The following is a 21,845-nucleotide window of genomic DNA, read 5'->3' as shown; positions in this document are numbered from 1 at the left end:
TGGATCTGTAGTATCTGTTTCATGAGATCATCTGATAGCCTAGTGGGCCAGCATGCTTCCTTCAGAGATCATGTTCCTCCGGGGAAGGCATATATGGCGAAGGCCTGAGGATGGAGTTAAGACTCATCTGGGCGTGGTCAGTGGCTTCTAGTCAGTTGATGACTCAATGGCAGAAAGGAATATTTCAGTCATTCTGGTTGAAACACCCAGTGGTGACCATAAGTATATACTCTTGTTTTGGATGTTGTCTGGTTTTCCATTTTGTTGGGGATGTAGAGATGACTGGAAGGAGATGGGACTGGGGTTCCTCTCCCTGAATCACCAAGAAAATTCTGGTCCAGCTTATTAACACTGCCCACCAACTGGATGGCTGCCCAAAGCGGTGTCTACTCTCAGTCTACAAGTCTAGGAATGAGACCTATGGGTGATCTTCTGGAAGAGAGGGTGTGTAACATTTTGATGTCCCAAGCATGAGACAATTTATGGGCAGGATTGTCACAAATGGTGATGTATGTCTCTCTGGCACCTGCTAATGCGCAGACAGTGCTAAATGCCATTGGCTCCTCTCTCCGTGTTATCACCCATGGCTGGATTTCCCAATGTCCACTCAGCTTATTATTTTTCTTTTAGTGTTCAGTTTCCATACCCCTCCAACCCATTGATATCTGTGTCTCAGATTAATTTTCACCAGATGTATCTGAACTTCTCCAAGATTTGTTACTTCCCCTTCATGATCCTAACCTTCTCTGGGCCATTTGTGTGATTTTTCTGACCTCCCTAGTGTTTCCAACACATCCCAAACTAGCATCATCTACGACCTTCCTCCACATGCTCTTTTCTCTCCTTTACAGATCATTAATAAAAAGGTTAAACAAGACCAGACCAGCACCACACTCTACAGCAAATGACAAAGGGGTGGGAGAGGCTGAAGAGCTCCCTGTGAGCCAGCCCTGGCACAGGAAGGACGTAATGTAATGCAGCAACACTCCGCTAGACGCCTCCCGCCTCTGGCCCACAGTCATTTATCACCACTGTTTGTTTATGATTTCTCAGCCAGATTTCAGGTCCTTAGAGTGTGGTCATATCCAAGCCAACATACATTGCTTTGCTAGGTAACCCTTACAAGCTCCAGAAAAACCCACAAGAACTTATTTGCTGTACTCGATTCTGCTTAAAAGCTTCTCCCCCTGCCCCCAACCAAGTCCATCCTACTTGAGAGCAGAAAATGGTGGACTGCGACATCATCACCCTTTTCTCTCAATTCATCAGCTCACAATTGTTCATCAAATATTTGTTGGCTTTTCATATTATTCACTTGATTTTTCTTTGAGCTGAAAGAGACACTCTGCTAGACATGGACTAATCCAGAGTCTCCAGCAATCAAACCTTCCTTTGCTAGACCTAGGTGTCATTATAATCTAAAGTAACTAAACAGGGTGTGTTTTTAGGGTAACGATGCTTTAAGACCTGCTAGAAAATGTGTAGCTGGCTCATATAGCTTTGGTCATAAAAACAGATTTCGCCTTTTGATTTTCCTTTCTTCTGTCTTTTCTCTTATCCCCCAAAGTCACCCATCCCACAGTATCAACTACTTTCTTCAGCTGGCATACAGAGTCCACTCTTCTGAGCACAGTTGCAATAATAACAGTGATATTCTCATGAGGACTGGCCTCACCATGCACCAGACATGGCTAGGCATCTCATTCACCTCATCTCATCTAATCCTCACCACAGCCCTGGAAGGTGCATATAACCTTCTCCAAATGAGGAAATGGAAGAGCAGAGAGGGAACAACACTTGCCCAAGGCCACCCAGCCAAATAGTCTCTGGATTCAGCCCAGTCCAAACCCAGACTGGTTTGAATCCAGAGACCACACTATGAGCCAGACTGCCACACTGTCACCCTTCCCATAGATGAGCGGTTCTTCATCTTTTCTGAGTCACTGGCCCCTATGAGTATCTGTTGAGGATCACAGATACTCTCTCTCCTTGGGGGATGCGCACATACCCACATCAAAGTCTGTTAACCATGTCTGGGGGTTTGCAGACCCTTGGGGGTTCATGAACACCAGCTTAAGAATCTGTGTACTACTCTAAATTCCTCCAGGGTAGGAACTGTACTTTCTTCACTGCCTCAACTCCAGTACTGAGATAAAGAAATATTTTTTGAATGAATTATTGATTGAAAGAACTTGGGGTAGGACATTCAAGCTGTAGCTCTGAAGAACAGCTTTACAAGCCTGAATAGAAGATATAAAAATATAGATATCTTCCAGAGGAGCAGAGAAGCCACAAAAAGAAGGTAAAGGGGGAAGAAATAAAGCAAAAACATTTCATTTCGCCCAGGAATTAATTGTGCAATTGGAAGTAGACAGAGTCCTTGTCAATGGTGGTTCTGAAACATCTAGTAGCTACTTCTAGTTACTTCTCACCCTAACTCCTGAAAACTGGTTATCGAAAGCTTCTTCTGCAGGAAATAATATACTCGGAATTTTAAGACAGGAGCCAAAATCTCACAAGGTTTGCCTTAACTGACAGAATTCTTGATGACTGAGGATCTTAGGAAAAACTGCAAGAACCAATGGCATCTTCCTCCTTTTCATCCTTCTACAACTCACCTCTAAGTCCTTTTCATCCTTCTACAACTTTGGGAGCTCGGTTTTTCTGTAGACCACTGTGCCCACATGTCTCCCTATTCTATGACTGCTGATTTTTCTTTGCAGTCTTTGCAGTCATTGATATGCAATTCTCTCCTTTTCTTTGAGAGTCAGAGGAGACACACACTCTGGAAGTTGGACTCCGGCTATGCTTTAAACTTGACAGCCTACACGTCACTGCAATGAGAGGCCAAAGATTCCCCTGCTGATATACAGGCAAACGGAAAACAGGGGATCAAAAGTCTGCCTTTCCTTGGCCAGTCTGACTGGACACCTGGGGAAAACAGAACAGAACAGGACTCCTACTCAGCCTTCAGCCTCCAATAATGGCGTGTCTCAGCATTGACACCCAAGGTAGAAATCTGGAGGTTCTTGATTTAATCCTCTCTCTTAACTCTTCATCAAAGTCCTGCTGACTTCACTTCCTAGTCTCATCTCCAACTTATCCACTTGTCTGCATCTCCCCCACTGCTCCCCTGGGTCAGCACCATTAATTCTCTCACAAATGATGGAAGAGCCCCTACTTCTGCTCTTCCTGCCACGACAATTCAACCTCCACACAGCAGCCTGGGTTGTTCTACAACATAAATCGAATCATTTCATGCCCCTACTTAAGATCCTCTAATTTTCTTTTCATTTTTTTTCACTTTTCTTAGGCTAAAACCCAAACTCCCTACCTTGGCCTAAAAGGCCCTACATGATCTGGCCCCTTCCCACTTCTTCATCTTCATCTTACTGTCTTATTTGCTACCCAGAGCTATGGTTTTAAGCTCCTTCAGCCCATAAAGCTCTTTCCCACCTTTGGCCCTTTGCTAAAATAGGTTCCTCTTGTTAATCTCAGTATCTTCCCAGTTTCCATCAAAGCAATGATCAAAATGTATAAGGTTTCCATTCATATATTTATATTCTTATGGCCTGTTTCCCTAAATCAGATTGTAAGACCAACAGGGTAGCAACCATGTCTATCTTACGCATCACTATTTTCTCAGCACCTAACCAAGAATTTGACTTTTTAATGAAAGAACAGATGAATAAGTGAAAAATGACTGAATGAATGGATAAATGAACGAATGAAGGAAAATTCTTAGGCGCCAATGTCACAAGGAGGAGATGTATCAGAGCCTCAGTCATAGGAGATGTGGGTTGAATCAAAAACACTAGTTGGTATCTGGTACAGTTGATGTAAAAGAAAGCCTCCACTTTGCAGAGAAATCAAGACTTCAGTTGAGGAGGCTGAGCACAGGCCTTGTGCCCAGACCGCCTCTGCTAAGAGAAGGCACGAAACGTAGAAACTTCCCAGCCACAATAAAATATCTCCTTCCTCATTCTTCCTGAGAGGAGGCATGCCAGGGAGTTCCATGGGCCTTCGAGCACTGTTTCTGTGTGTGAAAAACCCCTTCCTCAAGTCTACGTGCTCTGATTCATACACGCACTCACTGTCCACGTGCTGGTGGCATAGAACGACAATTCTTCATTTTGACAGGATGCATCTACTAGCAACATGGCCCTGTGCCAAAACTTGTTAATGCCCACATCTGTATTTTTACGAATCAGGCCCTAAACATTTGCATATGTTTTCAATGTAGAAAGATGTATTCCTTTCTAGTGGTTTAAGAAACAAAAATGATCTTGTGTTCTATGTCTGCTCAGTTACGAGAGTTCACAGTAAAAGCTCAAGCATTCAAATGTCAAGGCAGATGTGGCTCTAGATCTCGCAAGGTCCCTCACTATCTCACTGAATATTCACAAACCAAAGTGCCTCTTGGGGGCCCAAGGAAAGCACCTTCATTCAGTGGAAATGCAGTTATTTGCTGACACAAATGATTGCCACATCAAGTGGATTTTCCCGAAGGAAAGTAACGGAGAATTAAGCAGCTGCTTTTCCTGTATTTTCAAAGCAAGACAGAAAATGCAGAAGGGCTCCAAGAGCACATTTTCACAATCAAACTGGGGGGTGGGGTAGGCAAGGGGACAGTGGTTGAATACACACTTCACTGATGCCCATGAGGGCAACAAATTGCTGGAAATATGATCCCATGGGGTCTCTGCAAGAAAACCTGAAAAATAAGGTAGGCCAAAGGTAAATTCCAGCCATAAAAAAATAGGAGTGGGGATGAGCCAACAGGGAGGGGGACTGGAGAGGAGTTGGAGGCAGAATATATGGTGGATCTAAGCAGCACAGACTACATAATTTGTGGGGCACAGTGCAAAATGAGCTGCGCGTGCCTCGTTAAAAAATTATTCACAGTTTTAAGACAGTGACAGTAGAGCATTAAACCAAGCTCAGGGTTCTGTGGACTACACAGGTCACATGCTGATAATGCTGGGCTGGGGTGTGAGGTTTATGGGGGGAACGACTAGCTCTAGGGGCTGTCAAAACTCTTTAGAAAAGCAAACTTCTTCCAGTCCACTTTGCTCTCAGAAAACACCACCCTTGAATGATCACAGTGAGAGAAATAAATCATGCCTGGGGTAGTATCTAGACATGCCAAAAAAGGGAGGAGCTTTCAGGGTTGTTATGTTAATTCCAATTTGTTGTAATTTTTGGAGCAACTTTTCCTAAATTATGATTCATTTCAGCACCAAAACACCAGATTCAAGTCAGGGCCTTCTGCTGCTATTATAAGCATATTACTGATGCCTAGTAAAATAACTTCTTGTAATGTTTCTTTTATAAGGGCCATAAATCAAAATATTCAAAACAGTTAATTTTTAATGTGCCACTATTATCCATCTTTAGTTATAAATTTAATGTCTCCTTGGGCCCCAAAGATTGTAATGCGACTCAAAACATGCAACGGCTGTTCAGCAATAGAAGGTTCCCCCAGTATCTCATTATTTAAATCCTTAAGATATGGTTTTAAAAGCCTGAGGATATCTGAGCAAACTTGTTTAAAGGAGTCATAAAGAAAGATAAGTAGTTTTCCTCAGAAGCCTATAAAATTTATTACAGCATATAAAGCAGGATTATATATTGACTAATTTTCAGAAGACATTTGTTTTCTGGGGTACATGGCGTTTGGGGAAATTTCATGAAAGAATAAGGAGGATGGGGATTTAACACCATTGTCTCCATTTGCCTTGAGCAAAGCAAGGCTGTCTAAGGGCCTTGGCACCAGTTCCCCACTGAAGATGACAAGCTTCCTATCTAAGGGGATGGCAGGGCGGGTGTCAAGAATCTTGTGAAAGAGCAGTAAAAATTTTTATTATTCAGGAGGAGACGCAAATGCAGCCCAGTGTCCTAACACTTATGATAGCAGAAGCAGCTCCACAAAAGAGCCCCAAGAAGGACTTACACTTCTCTAGGCAACCCCCCAACTCGTAGAACCTTCCTTTGCCTACCTATTCCACGCACACTGTGGGCAGGTTTCACATGGTCATTCTTTAACATTATAAAATCTTTACTTCTTACTTAAAGTTGTTTTAGGTCAATTTACATATTTATTAGCTTTCTGTACGAGTAAATGCAATGTTTCTCTTAAAGTTTTTCCTAAATAGGGAGTCTCTCAGACAGAATCTTAGGAATTTCTCTGGTTTCCCTACCTCCCCATATTGATAAGCTTCCCTTTGGAAGCACTTTGCTTCTGGAAGAGTTAACTCCAGTGTTGTTTTCCACTTTACCCAGGAAGGGGAGAAGAGAGACGATAGTCTGATGTGACCAAGAAGCAGGCTCTACTGGCGGCAAATGGGTCCAGGAAGCGTTACATTTTTACTATGTGGGAAGATGTTGTAAAGGAAAATCAAACTCCTGTGTGTTCCCTGAAGGACCAGAGAAAGCAGCCTGACTCACTGGTGGGACCTACAACAGGTTCAACTGAGCAGTGAAACACATCAATGAAACTGTCACCCACAGGCAAAACACACCAGTTACTGTTTTAAAATTCGTGTGAAGCACCACTGTTAAGGAATATGAAGTCAAGACTTGGAGAAGGGCACACCTGTTGAGTTATCCCAAAGAACTGCCTCTCTAATCACAGACCTGGGACATTTCACATTTGTCCCAGAAAAAGAACGGCACATTGAGTATTTTTTGACTGTGGCACACAATCTACCACATTTCTTCTTCCGAACACAATGGCATATACAATGTCACCAACTTCAACAGCATATTCTACATCGCCATACGTATATTCAACTCCAGAGTGTTGCGACTTGGTGTTATACAGCCTGCAGTATCCTGAAGAGGTGTGATTCCCAGCAGCAAAAGTCCCTAGAGTTCAGTGTTCCATTTTATAACACATAGCAATTACACACGCCACTATTCAATTATAATGCAGATAGCCCAGAAATAAAGAGTGGGTTCTAAATAGCTAAAAATCAGCCTTTAAAAGAGCAAAACCCTCTGAAAAATTCAATGCCTGAAACATAATGCAAAACTCCACAGAAGCTCAATTGTCAAAAAACAACAGATATAATACCACTCATAAGACCTGCCAATATTAATATTTCTATTCTAATTCACTTAAAGAGCTACAGTTACCCATTCACCATTACTATGCCTTGATCCTTGTGTTTTCTTCAGAACTGCCATAGAAGAGAGTACAGTCCATTAAGTGGGCTTCTTACAGATGATAGTTTCAGCTCCATGAAGATAAACAGTTTTATTTCCCTTATTCCTTGAGAAACATGTGATACAACCAGAAGGACATGAGAGGCACACCACACTGGCATATCTGGTAAAAGCAAACAGTTGGCTGAAAACCATGACTGGAGAATCGTGACAATTTCTGAGTCCACAATCATGCCTTAAAAAGTGTGGATAAATCCTAACGAGGGCATAGTTTACATTTTAAATAACATAGAAACATTCAACTCGTGCTCAGCCCAGCCCCAACAAGGCAGCACAATAATGTGGTTGCAGGGAGGGGGCGCAGGAAGGAGGGAGCTCTTGGGGATGGTCACAAAACACAGAAGCAAACATAGGGCACACTCACAAACATCAGCAAACACAGTTGGGCACACATACCATACCACACTAGAATGCAATTTTTAAAAGAAAAATGATATAAAAGATGGTTTCTCACCCCTCAAAACAAAACTGGAACTTTGGTTTACAGGCCCGGCTATGCCCATATGCCCTCCTCGTCATCCTGCGGCCGGCCCAGGGTAAGGAGGTGCACGGAGAGGAGGGGAACACCGGAATGAAAGAAGAGAAGGTTAGTTACACTGTGATGCACTACAAAGGCACACTGATCTTCACTTTGTTTTTTAATCTTAAAGAGCAAGGGAAAAAAAATCCACAGTAACTTAAGTGCCACATCACTGACTTGTCAAATACATAACTGAGTTTTGTATCTATGGCAACCCCTACACAAAAACATTCCACCCACCTAGCTCTGAGTCTGTGTCAAGATTGGATTAGAAGATTAAAATTAGTCTACATTAGCAGATGATTATTTTTTTGGAAAGCATGCAATCTGAACTGCATATGCCTAAGGAGTAGATTAAACCTTTTAAGTAAGCAGAGGAGTAATTATAGTAACCAAATACCCTTAATTTCTCTTAAGCTTCAAGTATCAATAAAGGCTGAAGAAGAATTAAAAAAAAAAAAACTCCATCGACTTGGGTGGAACAAACTCCTGTAGCATGCGATAATTCACATTGGTTATTTCACAAAGGCTCAGACATGCTCTGATCTTCTTGATTTGTCAGGTTCTATTTTGCTCTCAGCATAAAAGAGGATGTGCCCGCCATGGAATGATTATACATTTGCATGGAATGATTATACAATTGCAATCAAATAAGTTTCAAAGCAAAGAGAGTAAACTTTCAATTCAGTAAAATGCTTGTAGAAAGGAAGTTTTGTTTAACTTAATATTGTGTCCAACTGTGGATAAATGGAAACTTATTTGGTCTGAATTCTTGTTGAAAACGTTTCCAGAATGGTTCAGGCCATTTTCCTCGCTTAGTGAAGAAGCCGATAGGTAGGGAATTTGAATCTTTGAAGACAGAAGTATATGGACCAACACAAGGTCCTGTTTTGAACAAGAATTCTCATTGTTCACTGCAAGGATAGAAACAAAGTGTAGAAAACTGAGTGGTTCATATCCTGGTCTCACACATAATTTGGGAGCTGTGTCTTTTAACAAATCCCTGATGAAACCAGGTTTTCCCATGATTTGCTTTTTGTTTTGAAAACCTGGAGCAAGAAAAATAATAACTTGGAACATTTTCTCATCATATGTATCCTTATTGCTTAAGTTGTTGTAATATTAGGTTGAATAATATGAAAATGTCTACCTTTGACCATTTTTGATCTAAAAAACAGCAATTTCATACAGTTCAACCTAATATTGCCGACAGGTCAAGGTAATTTTCATCTACTCAAGAATTGAAATCTGTGGTCTTTGAAATGAGTTTTCAGATAATTTCTTCCCTTTATATTTCTGTAAATTTTATTTTGTGCATTTAAAAATATTATTCTGATAAAAAGAGTTCACCAGATTGCCAAAAGGATCTGTGGCCCACAAAGAATTAACAATGCCCCACTGATTTGAGTCAATCGAGTGATTTGCACAGAGTCTGAATTGGATAACTCAGTATGAATTTGTACTGACAGTTTGGATAGTAACATTCTGGCAAAAAATAAGGTACAATTGATCATCTTAGCTGGGTCTTCTCATGTAAAATTTACCTGTGTTTATTTATCACTACACAGTCTAGTAATTGCTCCTGGCAATAAACTTCCCTTTTCCCTACATAACTTGAGAAATATGGATTTTTACATTCATTAAACTTCCTCTCAGTTCCTGGAGAAAAGCAAAGTTGATGTCTTTTTTATGCTAATTAAGAAAGAAAGACTACAGCATGGGACCCTCAGGCATCCACAAATGGATTTCAAAGGGTCTAGCAACCCCTTGTAATTCAATGCAGAATGTTGTAGGTATGTGTGTAAGTATATTTCTCTGGATGGAGGTCCTAGCCTTCATTATAAGGTTCCTGACCCCCAAAGTCATGGCTACAGGAAAACTCCAGGCTCAGAGTCACAGAACAAAATAGAAGGTTTTCCCTAAAATGCAGCCCACAGCCCCTGCTGACTGCTTCTAAATGGCTGTAAAATCACTCTCCTTGCAGAGCAGTTTATTTCATTTTGTATTTAAAACCCAACAGCATGTATAGATTCAGTTTGTTTCAAATCCATTCATAGATGTTTTAAATTTTAAAAAAGAAGAAAGAAACAGGAAAGAAAGCCATTGTCACCAAAATCTACCACTATTTTCTTAACAGTGAAATGTGGTCTAATGCAAATCACTTTTAGCAAATTAAATATATTAAAAAGTAGTAATTAATTATGATTGAAGCAGACAGGAGTTGTAGCTCGAAAATATACACTGCCAATATCACTACTGTGCCTCGTCCACCATAGGAATAAAAAGGAGCTCCCAGATGTCGAGGGTTATTAAAAGCCAGATGTTGAGATCGACGTCTTATATGCTGGTGAATAAAATAAAGAAATATGACAGTCCAATATAAACTTTACTAACATTTAACATGGCAGAAATGTGGATAAATTCCTTCAGTGAACTCAGAATATTATGCATTTCTTTCAAGGTTTTAGTTTCTAAAGTTTAAAGTTTTTAAAAGAAAATAGAAAGGGAAGTGGTGGCCATTTCTGGTCTCTCTAATCTTCAAAGCTTAAACATGAATTGACCCTAATCACCAAGTGATCTGGGTCAGAGTGAGTGTCCGCTTGGGGAATAAAAAACAAAAATGCAGGAGCTAATCAGAGATGGAGCTCCAAGCATTTCCAAACGTTCGCAGCTGTTTGACTCCTGCACTGCCTGCATCTTTGTATGCAAATGTTAATTTGCTCAGCAACCTTACTGCACAGAAATGTAAATCTGGGGACCAAAAAATAAGAAACAGATAAATGTCACTTGATCCCTAAATTCATGCCAAGTTATTTAGAAATTCTTGGAGTTTTAAAATGTATCTATCAGGCCTGGGAGAGTCTGTTTCCTTCCCTTGTTTTTCTGTTTTCAAATCGACTTTGCAGTCGGGTTTCTGGATGTTGCCTGGTGTTTGCTCCCTTGTGTGTTCTCTGGGAGTGATTGCTATGCCAGGAGTTGCCAAAATATCTGGATGGGAAGAAAGCCTCTCTAGTCCATCCGTCATCCGCCTGCTTTTGTCCACAGCATCTGGGGATGGAACATCCAAGGTGGGCTGAAGCCCGGAGCATAGTGACCACAAAACACAGCAGATATTGATGAGGGGGGAGGCTTAACTATCAAACAAACCCAGGATGTATCTATGGCTCCAGAGATGGTATGAAGCCATGATGGAAATCCTGCAGTCCCAGATGCCGCGTTTTAATAGGGTTCTCTAAATACTGAGATAAAACAAAATCCCTCACCGGATGGGCTGCTCACGGGGCTATGCTGATGACAAGATCTAAGGGCAAAGTGACTGAGTCATCACTGACAAGACAGGAGACTTGCCATTGTGGGGGACATTTATTAGCCCCAGCAAAGAAGGTCTGGGAAGGAACTCCATAATATGACATGATAAACGGCCCAGTGTAAACCTTTAATTGGTCTTTATTTTGAAGTATTAGATATAGCCAGCAGGCAAGCCCTGGCCCATCACAGGATTTTTTTTTTTTTTAAAAAACATCTGCAATTTTCTTTGAGTTGACAGCTGGCTTTTTCCCTAAAATCGAAGGACTAGGTTCCTAATGGGGACCTTACTGTCACACTTGTCCTAGCTGGAAATGAGAATGAAATTATGGAAGCATCACTTTCAAACCAGCCTACTTCCTCTGTAAGAATTCAGCCAGCTGTCTCTGCCAGGAAGTTCGACCTGGTCTCCTTGTGGAAAACGCAGGGAGACTGTCCTGGTTACTTACAGAGTGTGGCGTGGACAGTCACCAGACCCACCCCTACTCCTACTAACACAGTTTATGGCTTCTCTGACACTTTCTGCAAACTTCAAGCCCCAGAACTCTGCAAACTTTGGCCACGCAAGCCACAAAAGCAGGACCATAGCGCGGGATTTATGATGTGCTCTGTGCCCGGGTTCAAGCAAAGCAGCTCCTCTTGGCATTTCCAAACTGCAGGCTTGGCCAGAATTGGCAAAAGAAAGCATGTGTAAAGGAAAGCAGTGGGCGTGAGCCTGGAAACAAGGGTATTGAGCCTCAAGCCTCGAGCCTTGTCAGGGCACTAATGTGTTTTCTCCCAGGGTCAAGTCCAAACCTTCCCTCTGGAAACCTCCCATTTGTGTCTTCCACCTCTCCTGCCTCCTAGAATGCTTAGCCCATAAATGGATGTCTCTGTTCAGGTGATAAGGTCAGGAATGGTTGTAAACTCTTACATGATTTGTATTTGTTACAGCCTGTGTGACCCATTTGCAGACAAGTTCTCCCAAAGAATAGAAAAGTCCTATCTAGATTCAGATACCTGCTTTGTGCTCTGTTTAAATATAAATGTTAATTTATTTCTGACCTGGGCTAGAAATGAGCCAGTGGGTATTAGCATCAGCTCCAGGTTAGAGAGAGTGTGATGGCTTTCCATGTTTCTTCACTAAGTCTCACCAAGACACAGTTATGGGGAGGCTCTTTGTGCAGACAGGGAAAGGCAGGCTCAGGGAGAAAGATGAGGTAGCTTGCTAAAGGACACCTGGCCAGGAGCTGTGGAGCCGGGATCAAATTTCAGTCTGTCTGACCACAAAGGTACACTGTCCTGACATGTGAACTTTGAAGCCACAGAAAGAAGCCTCATTTTGGCCCCAGAAAACATCTGATGGTTCTGCTTAGCTCAGCTCTGAAGTCCTTAGGACTCTGCACTGCCCTTTTGCAAGCTGTTGAAGGTCCTGGTTGGAGCTGGATGGTACAACTTAGGTGGGGTCTCTCTGGCTCTTGGAAGAAAGAGAACCTCACATGCACACAGCAGCTGTCCCTGATAGGGCATATCAGCAGCACCCCAGCAAATTTCAAGGTCCCAGAGGGAAAAGGCAGCACCTCCACTCCCTTCACACTGCCTCACAGCATATGTGGGAATTTAACATGTATTTTCAAATGAGTAAGTATGTAAGGATCGGTCCTTGCTTTTCTGAATGACTCCACTCCACTGAGAGAGAAGGCTGCCTGGATTCCAGAGTTCCTTAGGGCTGCCAAGATGGCGTTTACTTGTTTCTTCCCAGAATGGTTCCGTCCCCTTCTCATTGTACTAGTGGCACTCCTGATCTATGCTTCTAACCTGAGTTGGAGAAAGCTGAATGGCACTGGCTAAGGGGCAACATCGTATCATGGGCGATATCCCATTTTAAAAGACATTTTAAAATGATATCTTTTAAAAGGTATCTTTTAAAAAGATATTTTAAAAGACACACGGGGTTGTTTCTCAAGGGAGAGGCAGAGGCTGCAAGCCGGTGCAGCCTGGTGGGTTTTCAGCAAGTCCACCTCCCAGGGACCCCCTGAGGCAGGCAGCCATCTCAGTCTTCTTTGCCAAGCCATGGAGAATATTAGAGAAGCTTGTGGGGCATTCCCCTTCACTTCTAATGTGGCATCTTTAGGCACTTTCTCAATTTTGGGGACTATCATTATAGGGTGACTTGAAGAAACTAGTTTTCTATTTCCTTCAAGCAAAAGTAATTCTAACAAATCAATCTCTAGTGCATGGTGCCAGTTCTCCCAGCTGAAAGACACAAGATATCCAGCTGAAGATGGAAATGCTGGAAGGCTGTACTTTGGCCAACAATATTTTTTTGGAGCCCAAAGTCAACATCTGCTAAAAGCTGAGCCACTGCCAGATAGCCATAAAAAAGGGGTGGGGTGGAGACAGGCTTTATTTTCACTCCCTCATCCATCACTCATTAACGCTTGGCTTTGTTAAACAGTGAAAATTGTGTTTTTTAACAAGATTCTGGTTCTGCTGTTTCCTGGCTAGTGGGCAACCAAATCCCCTAGCCTCTTGACTTTTCACTTCCTCAGTTGCCTCAAAAAGAAAATGGGATCAGAAGACCCTGACACTTCATAGGGTTGCTGTGTGAATTAAACTGGAGAATGTAAATTAAACTACCTTGTAGACATTACAGACATATACAAATATAACTGGGCACACCATCCCTGTTGGTAGCATTTGATAGTTTGTCACTATTATAACAAATTATTTGACACTGCCCTAAGACCAAAGGCAAAAGGCTGTATGTAAAAAGGATCTGATAGTGTATTAAACTATCCTTAGTTATTTTAACATCTCTGGGCTGTTCAAAGCTAGGGTTTATTCAGTTCATTAATATATAGATGCTGAAACAATTTTTAAAATGCTATTGTTCCATAAATAAGGTAGTTTTCAGAATCTGTGTGTGTGCAGTATATGTTTAAAGGATGTTTCCAATTCTCTTTTCTGTGGTTCCTTATCTCCTGAGTGCTGCAAGTGCCTGGGGTATGGAAGACCAACACGATCCTTATTACATCAGTTCAAGAAAAAAGGAGAAGCATCGGTGTTTAGCAATAGAAAATGGATTTCCCTGCTTCCAGACCTTTCAAGGTTGGCCACCCCCTTTCAAAGGGGGAGCTGAAGAGCTGCCTCTTAGACTAATGTGACTGGATTAAAGCAGCAAGTTGAAAAGGAATCAATGCTTCCATGTTGCCAAGATGAGTTACGTCTACAAGCTGGGGAGGGTAGACTGTGTCTGAAAACCCCTGCTGACTCAAAAGATGCTGCAACAAATCTCTTAATGAAACCCTAATACTGCAAACAAGGTTTAAAACTAAGAGGAATCAGGGAAAGGGGAGAAAAACAACTCTACCCAAAACAGAGTAAGGCTGAAATCTTCAATAGGCTCAAATCTCCTTTAAGGAAAAATCCTTTTCTAAGAGGAGGATCCTGATGCATTAAGCAGCTCTGCCTTTTTCCCAGACATGAAGACCCTACCTGGCAGGGTTTATCAAATCGTGCCCTCATGTGCTTACATGTAAGGAATTAACATCACACCCAGATTAAAGAGCTTTGGCAATAACCTGCTCATCTGCAAAGCCAGCTGCCTAAGGGCTGTATCAGCCCCGCCCCCGTTCCTCTCCTGTGGCTGTAATGGTTGGGTGAGCACGTAACTGCTAGGAGAGGAAGGAGCAGTTAAATACCTCCCTCAACAGTTCAAACACTTGTCCTCATTTCCTTCCTTACCTGTGGCCTCACAGACAGCCATGACAGGGTCATTCCAGAGCTTCTGCTCTTAAAAACAAGCAAACAAATAAACTGCCACCTTTATTTCCCAATGGTGAGAAATCACATGTTCCTCTGGTTCGTGTTTTAGTAGCTTTGGGGATTTTTGTTGGTCTTTGAGGGATAAAGAAAAAAATAACATCTGAGCTATCTTTCTACTTCATGTACTTAAAAAATAATCTGTTGAGTTTTAAATACAGCATCTTCCAATCTACTTGTGATAAAAGGAGCATCAGAAAAGGGGCAAGTGAGCACAAGAAAAAAAAATTGCAATTATGTGTGCTCAAGGATGTTAACTAAACTTATTCTGGTAATCATTTCACAATATAATCATATATCAAATCATTATGTTGTATAACTAAAATTGATACAATGGTAAAGGTCAATTGTATTTTGATTTTTGAAAATTAATTTATTGTTTACAAAAAGAAAAGAGGCAAGTGGCTCACAAGACTTAATTCAAAATGCATTCCAGGATATTTTTGACTCCGATTCTCAGAGGACTGGTCCAAGAGTGGGAACAGTTGAAATCTCTGAACCCTTATCCCATCCAATAAACATCAGCCCAACAAGAGGTTTCTTCATGGGTTTTTGAATTTGAAGGCTTCATCCCTACTTGAAGCCAAAACCCAAAGGCTTCTTCCAAGAGGTGGTCCATGAAATTAGATTTGCAATGCAAAAAACCTCTATCGTCTCTTGTTCAGTCAAGCTTCAGACATACTAGCTTGGATGGGAAACTGATATTAAAACCCTAAGACATGTAACTTTTCTTATTAGGTTACTGTCAGGGGGAACAAAAATTTTTTTGTTTGTTCTGAAACTATAGCAAGTTCTGATACGTGGTAGTTAATTTTTCTTCTATGTAGGAAACATGAAAATGTATTTACATACACATACATATATGTATATACAATGTATATTCAAACACGCACTCAGGGGAAGTTAGGGAGAGAAATTTCTAGTTAAACATGATCTTGAGAAATTCTTCCATATGTGGAAAAGTCCTCAGTTCGTCTGACATATAGCTATACATACATATATACACACAGGACACTATGTATACATTTATCCCACATTCATTTAACCTCAAAACATAAAATAAATTCTTTTTTTTTCCTTCCCTAAGCAAAAGCTAGGAATAACAACTCCATATACAGAATCCATCTTCTGGGGGGCAATGGAGCAAGTTAAACCCCTCGTCTGTTTGTTAGAATTCAAAGGGCTGCACTTTGGCTAATCTGTTGGTGAAAGTGCAAGGAAAGCAGGGCATCAATCACAGAATCCCAACCAGCATTTCACAAAGAGGGCAAGTGGGGAATCCCAGGGCCTTGAGTTGGCTTTCTGAGAAGTAACAGGGCCCAGGGAGGAAATGCTGTGACTATTCCTTCTCTGGGTGGACAGTGAGACTCCACCAACTCCTGTTAACCAAACATAAAATTCAAGGCCCTGGGAGGAAGAGGAAGAGGAAGAAGAGAAACGCAGGGGGGTGGGTGCGGTTACAAGACAGATCTGGGGCCAAGAAACACATGGGGCTTGGAAATGTCACCTGCCTCCAGCCACACCTCCATGAGGACCTGATGGCTGGAAGTTCCCCTCCTATGCGAATGCTCTGCAGGACACTGACTAGTTCATTCTGGGAGCTCAGGAGTATGCAGCACGGACAGAGGTGGGAAGGAGAGAGAGCAGGAACCTTGTTTTTATTTTCAGAACTAACTCTACCTTATGGCTTTTTTGCCTGAAAGAAAAGGGCAGAGGGGACATGTTTTGAGACCAGAAATCTCAAAACCAACGTAGCAAGCGATGCAGCCTCTTTGAAGACAGCATAGGTGCAGTCAGCATGACAAGAATCACTGGGATAATTTCATTATATCTTAAAATACGATCTGTATATCTGTCTCATGACCACTAGTTTGAAAAGAAAGCCAAATCTAGGTCTGGGTTCTCTAGTGAACAAGTTATTTGATGGCTCATGGGAAAATAACATGTGTCTCAAGCAGAATTCTACAGGAATTTTCAGCAGAAAATGAAAGTGGACATTCAGTGCTCTGAAATGTGTCCAGTGGTACAAACTCATGTTTCAGCTGAGAGCCAACACATGCTGGGACCACACAGTAAACAGGAGCACCAGAGAATGGACCAAAGATCACTATTTACATCTGCAGGCAGATTCTGGAAATTGCCTAGTGGAGTGGGTAATATTTAGGATTAGGGCAATCAAATTTCTAGGAATAGATTAGCAGAGTGGACACCCTAAAGTTGAGGATGCAAAATAGAAAACCCAGCTTCTGCCACAATAAGGTCACTATCTGAAAGTACTCCAATATCCCTGGCTGATCTGATGGCAGCCCTGGGCCAAGTGAAGCATCCTCTACTCTGCTCTGGGGGCCTGACTTGTCCCAGGCCTTGTGTGTACAGAGGCTCATGAATGAGTAAGCAACAGAATGTGGGTCCTGGCAATCCACTGCCAAGGGCCCGCCGTAACCTAGAGCAATTCCCCTCCTTCTCTGTGCCAGGCTCTCTACTCCTTGAGGATCTCACTCTGGTGACTCTAGGGCAGTGGGAGAGTTGTAAGAAGTCACATTTTCACTGGCAGAGTGAGAGCAGGAATAGAGAAGAGGAAAAGGGCAAGGGGAAATGGGGGAGAATGAAATGAATGGTCACAAACAGAAGAATGGAAATAATGTCGATGAAGGCTGGGGCAAATGGGAAGAGAACTGATGGGATGACATTTTAATTCAAATTTGGAAAATAAATCAAAATAAAATTTGCTACAGTTGGACAGGAAAGGGAAAACACACATTTGCATTCTAGAGGAAATCAATATTGTAGCCATGCAACCATATTTAATACATGTGGTTGCATAAATATATCCATACTGACATCCAAGGAGGTTTGCCCCCAGGGTACAGCACTCAGAGACTCAGGCCCTTCTCTTGGGCCTGTTGGTTTTCAGGTGTGTGACTCTGAAAAATTAACAGCCTCTCTAAGTTCCAGTGTCTTTATCTGTACAATGGGGATACTCCCATCTGCCCTATTTCCCAAAGGTACTAGGAGAACAACTCATTCAACAGACATTTATCAAGTGCCTACTGTGGGCCAGACAAGTGTGACTGTGCTTTGCAATATGTAACCAAGAGTATGAATATGACATAAGATATGGCCCCAAATTTCCTTAATCAATTTAATAAGTCTTATGCCTCCATGCTCCTGGACTCCGCAGCCCTCCTTTAGAAGTAAGATTTCTATAAGTAAAATGTGAAATTTAAATTTCAATTGGGATCTGAAAGTCTTCAAGGTGGTCAAAATGCCTTGATCTTTCCAACCCCTGTGAGTGAGAATTTCCATTCAAAGAAGGAGGGAGAGAGCGGAGAGGCAAGTTCTAGCTTGGAAAATGGCCATATATTCTGGGGTTTCCAGTCCAAAAAGAATGTTTACGTTTTTGCCAGTTAGGCCCCCACAAATTAGAATCAGAATGGCAGATGCTTTACCAAATGGAGGTGCATTTTGCACACAAAAAAGCAGTAAGATCCAGGTCCTTAAAGACCCAATATCCAACTCAAGACCCAAGGACAGAAGTGTGAGTCCTGGAAGCCAAAGGGCAGTCTGAACAAGCCTGGCATTTTGAGTTGGCTGAAGTGTGGTGTTCACCCTGATGTCATACTTTTCTTATCCATGGGGTTACTAGTCCATACCTGGGAGCCACTGGAAGGAGATTAATGAAATATGACTAGGAAAAGCATGCAATGCCTAGAAAAATAAGTAAAAAATCTTGGCATCATGGTAAGACAAGGAAAGATGCTACTTAAAGAAAATGACAGAGAGTGACAATGACAGGTACAGAAGGCATTCAGGAGAAGTTGCGTTTCCACTGAGCTTTGCTAAAATCAGTCAGACTCGGTAACTTCAATAAAATAAAATCACTAATGAGTCTCCAGCATGTACTATTTATTCTTTGGTCTTAATTATTTCTCAAAGCTCACCAGCAGCTTGTGTCATGGGAAATATTTGTTGTCTGCCTCTGTGCCCGCTTCTTGGTTTGAAGGATTTCCTAAGGCATTACTGGTGTTTCTCTGAACGTTCTGCTTGAACATATTCAATGACTGTGGCTATCCTGGGGGTCATAGGCCACCAAATATTAACTGTTCCTTTCTTGGGTAGGGGGTCTAGGCTGTTGGACTGCCACACCCCACTGACTTCTCTTACATATTCTCCATATTCTCTTCCCCTTATGACACTCATTTTCAATCTCTGAAGAGCCATGTATTTATGATTATCCTCATTTTCCTGGGTCCTCATTCTTGTAATGGCTCCCTTAATTCCAATCTATTGATTTTTTTGGTGGGATAACTCATTCTCAGATGTTAGAGTCTGAAAAAAAGTTATCCTAAGAAATGAACACTCTCATTTTCTGCTATGCACAGCATAAGGAAAATTTGCCTCGAAACTATACCTTCTGGTGAAAAACACTGGTGGAAACTGGATCAACCCTGTTTTAAACTGGGTAGTCTCTTTCTTCACCTGATACTCTGAGAACAGTATTTCTCAGAGCACAGATGTTACTAGAAAAGAAGAAGAAGAAAAAAGATTCCATGATCAAATAAATCTGGGAAATGCTGGGTTAAATAAAATTGGAGAGCTTTCTTTCTTATAGGCTTTATAGATCCTTTGATCTGTTAATTGTACCAAGACTCTCCAAGATCGTGTTATAATACACAGCACTTTCCCAAAATTCTTTGCCCACCAAATCTTTATTTCAAGGCTTTCCTCATGGGACTAATGTTCCAAACGTTACTTTGGGAAATCTCAGTCTAGACTTATAACCCTTGGATTCAGTTTCTCCCGAGAAAGCAAAATCACAGTAAAGGAGAGAGGGATAGGGAAGAAATGGAAAAAAGAATCTAACTCTGCAAGTACCTGGCAATACTTAAATTGAATTTCCTAAGGAAAAATGAGTTTCTCTGGAAAAGTAGAAAAGTGGCTGATTTTTTATATTTCTTCATTTTCACATGTATCTGACCTCTTAATAAAGCTCAAAAGGCAATGTCAACATTTTGTAGCCCCTCTTCTAGAAGATATAGTTGGTCAGCCTCATGGCCACAGGAAGGTCAGGGCTGGAAGACTCATGGGAAGGGAATCGGGAATCCCTGGAAGAGACCTTTCCCCTTTAAGTCAGTTCAATTAACATCAAGAGCGTTTAGTTTAAATCTCATCCATATCAATCCATTATTCAGACTCTAATGTTGTCACATACTGATATAAAGCTGTCACTTTCTCCAAAGAAGTAGTTCCACTCCATACATATTAGTATATATACTTACACAATTATGTGTAGCTTTTGCAATCATCTGGGAAAGACTTCCCAGCCATTCAATAACTGTTACAGTCTGGGACTTACTTAGATTTATAACAATGCACATATTGATAGATGAGTTGGTGAATATGAATCTCAAAATCCCGTACAGGGGAAGGCATCACTGTCCAACACCTGGGATACCCAGTCAGAAAGGGCAACCAGCCCAGGGGATCCTGCCATCTCCATCACTGGAGTCAACCTATTCCTACCAGGGCTCCTAACTTAAGCCTCCTTCTCTGATTGAAAAAGTGCACCAAGGGAACTTTACAGCCTAGCTCACTCCAGTTTAAAACCACAAAGCTATCCTTCTGCTTAAGGGTATTTCACTTTCACAGTGAACCCCACTGCAGTTCCTAAGTCATGGGCCCTCTAATTAGGTTATAACTACCTGTTATCTGTCTTGTTCTGATTGACAAGATCCTGAACAGAACTGAATGAGACATCAGACTTTTGCTCTAAACCAGACAGCAAACCCCTTGTATACAGGGGTATTACCCATCATCCTCTTCCCCAAGCCCAGCAAAGTGGCCGGCGTGGAACATGTGCTCCAAGTATCGGCTGAATGAGCAAAGACCCAGCAGTCAGTTGAGGACCCCCTCCTCTCAGGGCCTGGATTTTTCATCTGTAGAAGAGGATGAGGCTCTCTGCCTCTATGTTCATGGTTTGCTTAGAGTAGTTACTGAGATGGAGAATGTGAAAGTGGAGGGTCATCACCACCTTCCTAACAGTGCCAATGAGAAATGTGTACCAGAGGTCCTGACCACGTATGTTAGTCAGACGTTCCTCAAGGAATGCTAATTCTTCTGTGGAGAGCACCACCCCTGAGCAATTATTTCTGCCCCATGACAACCTCTAGTGTCTGTAGACAAACTTAAGAGGGTCAACCAAACAGGCAAGTACTCTAGTCTAATAATTAAAGATCTCTGGAAAGGTCTCCGGAGACTAACTTTTTGTAAAAAAGATCACTCACAAGGAAGGTAAATTTGAACTGGTGCCGTGTTTCTAGCAGGACACATTAGTGTATGTGTCTCCATGATGAAACAAGACGGTTATCTCAGCAGGTCCTTGTGCAAACCACTTCCCCAATTTGCCTCCAAACCTTCTTTCCATCCCTATAGTGCTCTCTGTTCCTGTTTCTCTGGGGGCAATTCCAGGGTGGCCTTCTAGCACCAATAAAGCCTTACACTTGCACCTCATGGTAGAAGGTCAGGGAGCAAAGGGCAGGGATCAAGAGTGAGAATGAATTAGTTAGCAGGATGCCAGGTATACTGGGGCAGGTGAGTGTGGGGAGGTGGTGGTGGTTGTGAGGGATGAGAACTAAATAAATAAAACCAAATCAGACCCAAACCACAGACATATGAGATAATGACATAAAATTAATCTCTCTCTCCATTTTGCTGATCTCTAAACTGAGAACCATTTTTGAGAGCTAATGACATAAACTGGTGCCTTTCTGCACTTGGCTTCAGAAACTAAGATGTCCTGTGTGGACATCTTCTCCAGGGTTGAGGTCTCCGAGGGCAAATGTTTCCCAGTACAAGGATAGGGCCAAGCTGGGGGCGGGGAGCCCTCCGATTGGAGCTACCTCACTGCACAGCTCCAGGGGGTATATTTTATGTTGTGTACTATATACGTGGTGCCCCCTGGAGTTGTACTACTGGGAAAACACCTTGG

At 42.0% G+C, this 21,845-nt stretch overlaps 1 protein-coding gene across 9 annotated transcripts in view; it reads right to left on the bottom strand.

The window, feature by feature from the left end:
* Positions 1-21,845, bottom strand: part of ERC2 (ELKS/RAB6-interacting/CAST family member 2) — a 968,268-nt gene that overhangs the window by 183,921 nt on the left and 762,502 nt on the right. For 3 of the 9 annotated variants that reach the window (XR_014295433.1, XM_082637449.1, XM_082637450.1), the window contains exon 17: positions 7,682-7,747. The exons of the other annotated variants lie outside the window; for them this stretch is intronic. Coding sequence is in view for 2 of the 3 variants with exons in the window: in XM_082637449.1 (XP_082493575.1) it covers positions 7,721-7,747 (27 nt within the window). In the remaining variant the exon portion in view is untranslated. The remainder of the gene's footprint in view (positions 1-7,681; positions 7,748-21,845) is intronic. 9 annotated transcript variants of the gene reach the window in all.

Source organism: Mesoplodon mirus (assembly GCF_964341445.2).
Source record: "Mesoplodon mirus genome assembly, chromosome: 12".
NCBI lineage: Eukaryota > Metazoa > Chordata > Mammalia > Artiodactyla > Ziphiidae > Mesoplodon > Mesoplodon mirus.
This window is presented reverse-complemented; position numbering and strand designations above follow the sequence as displayed.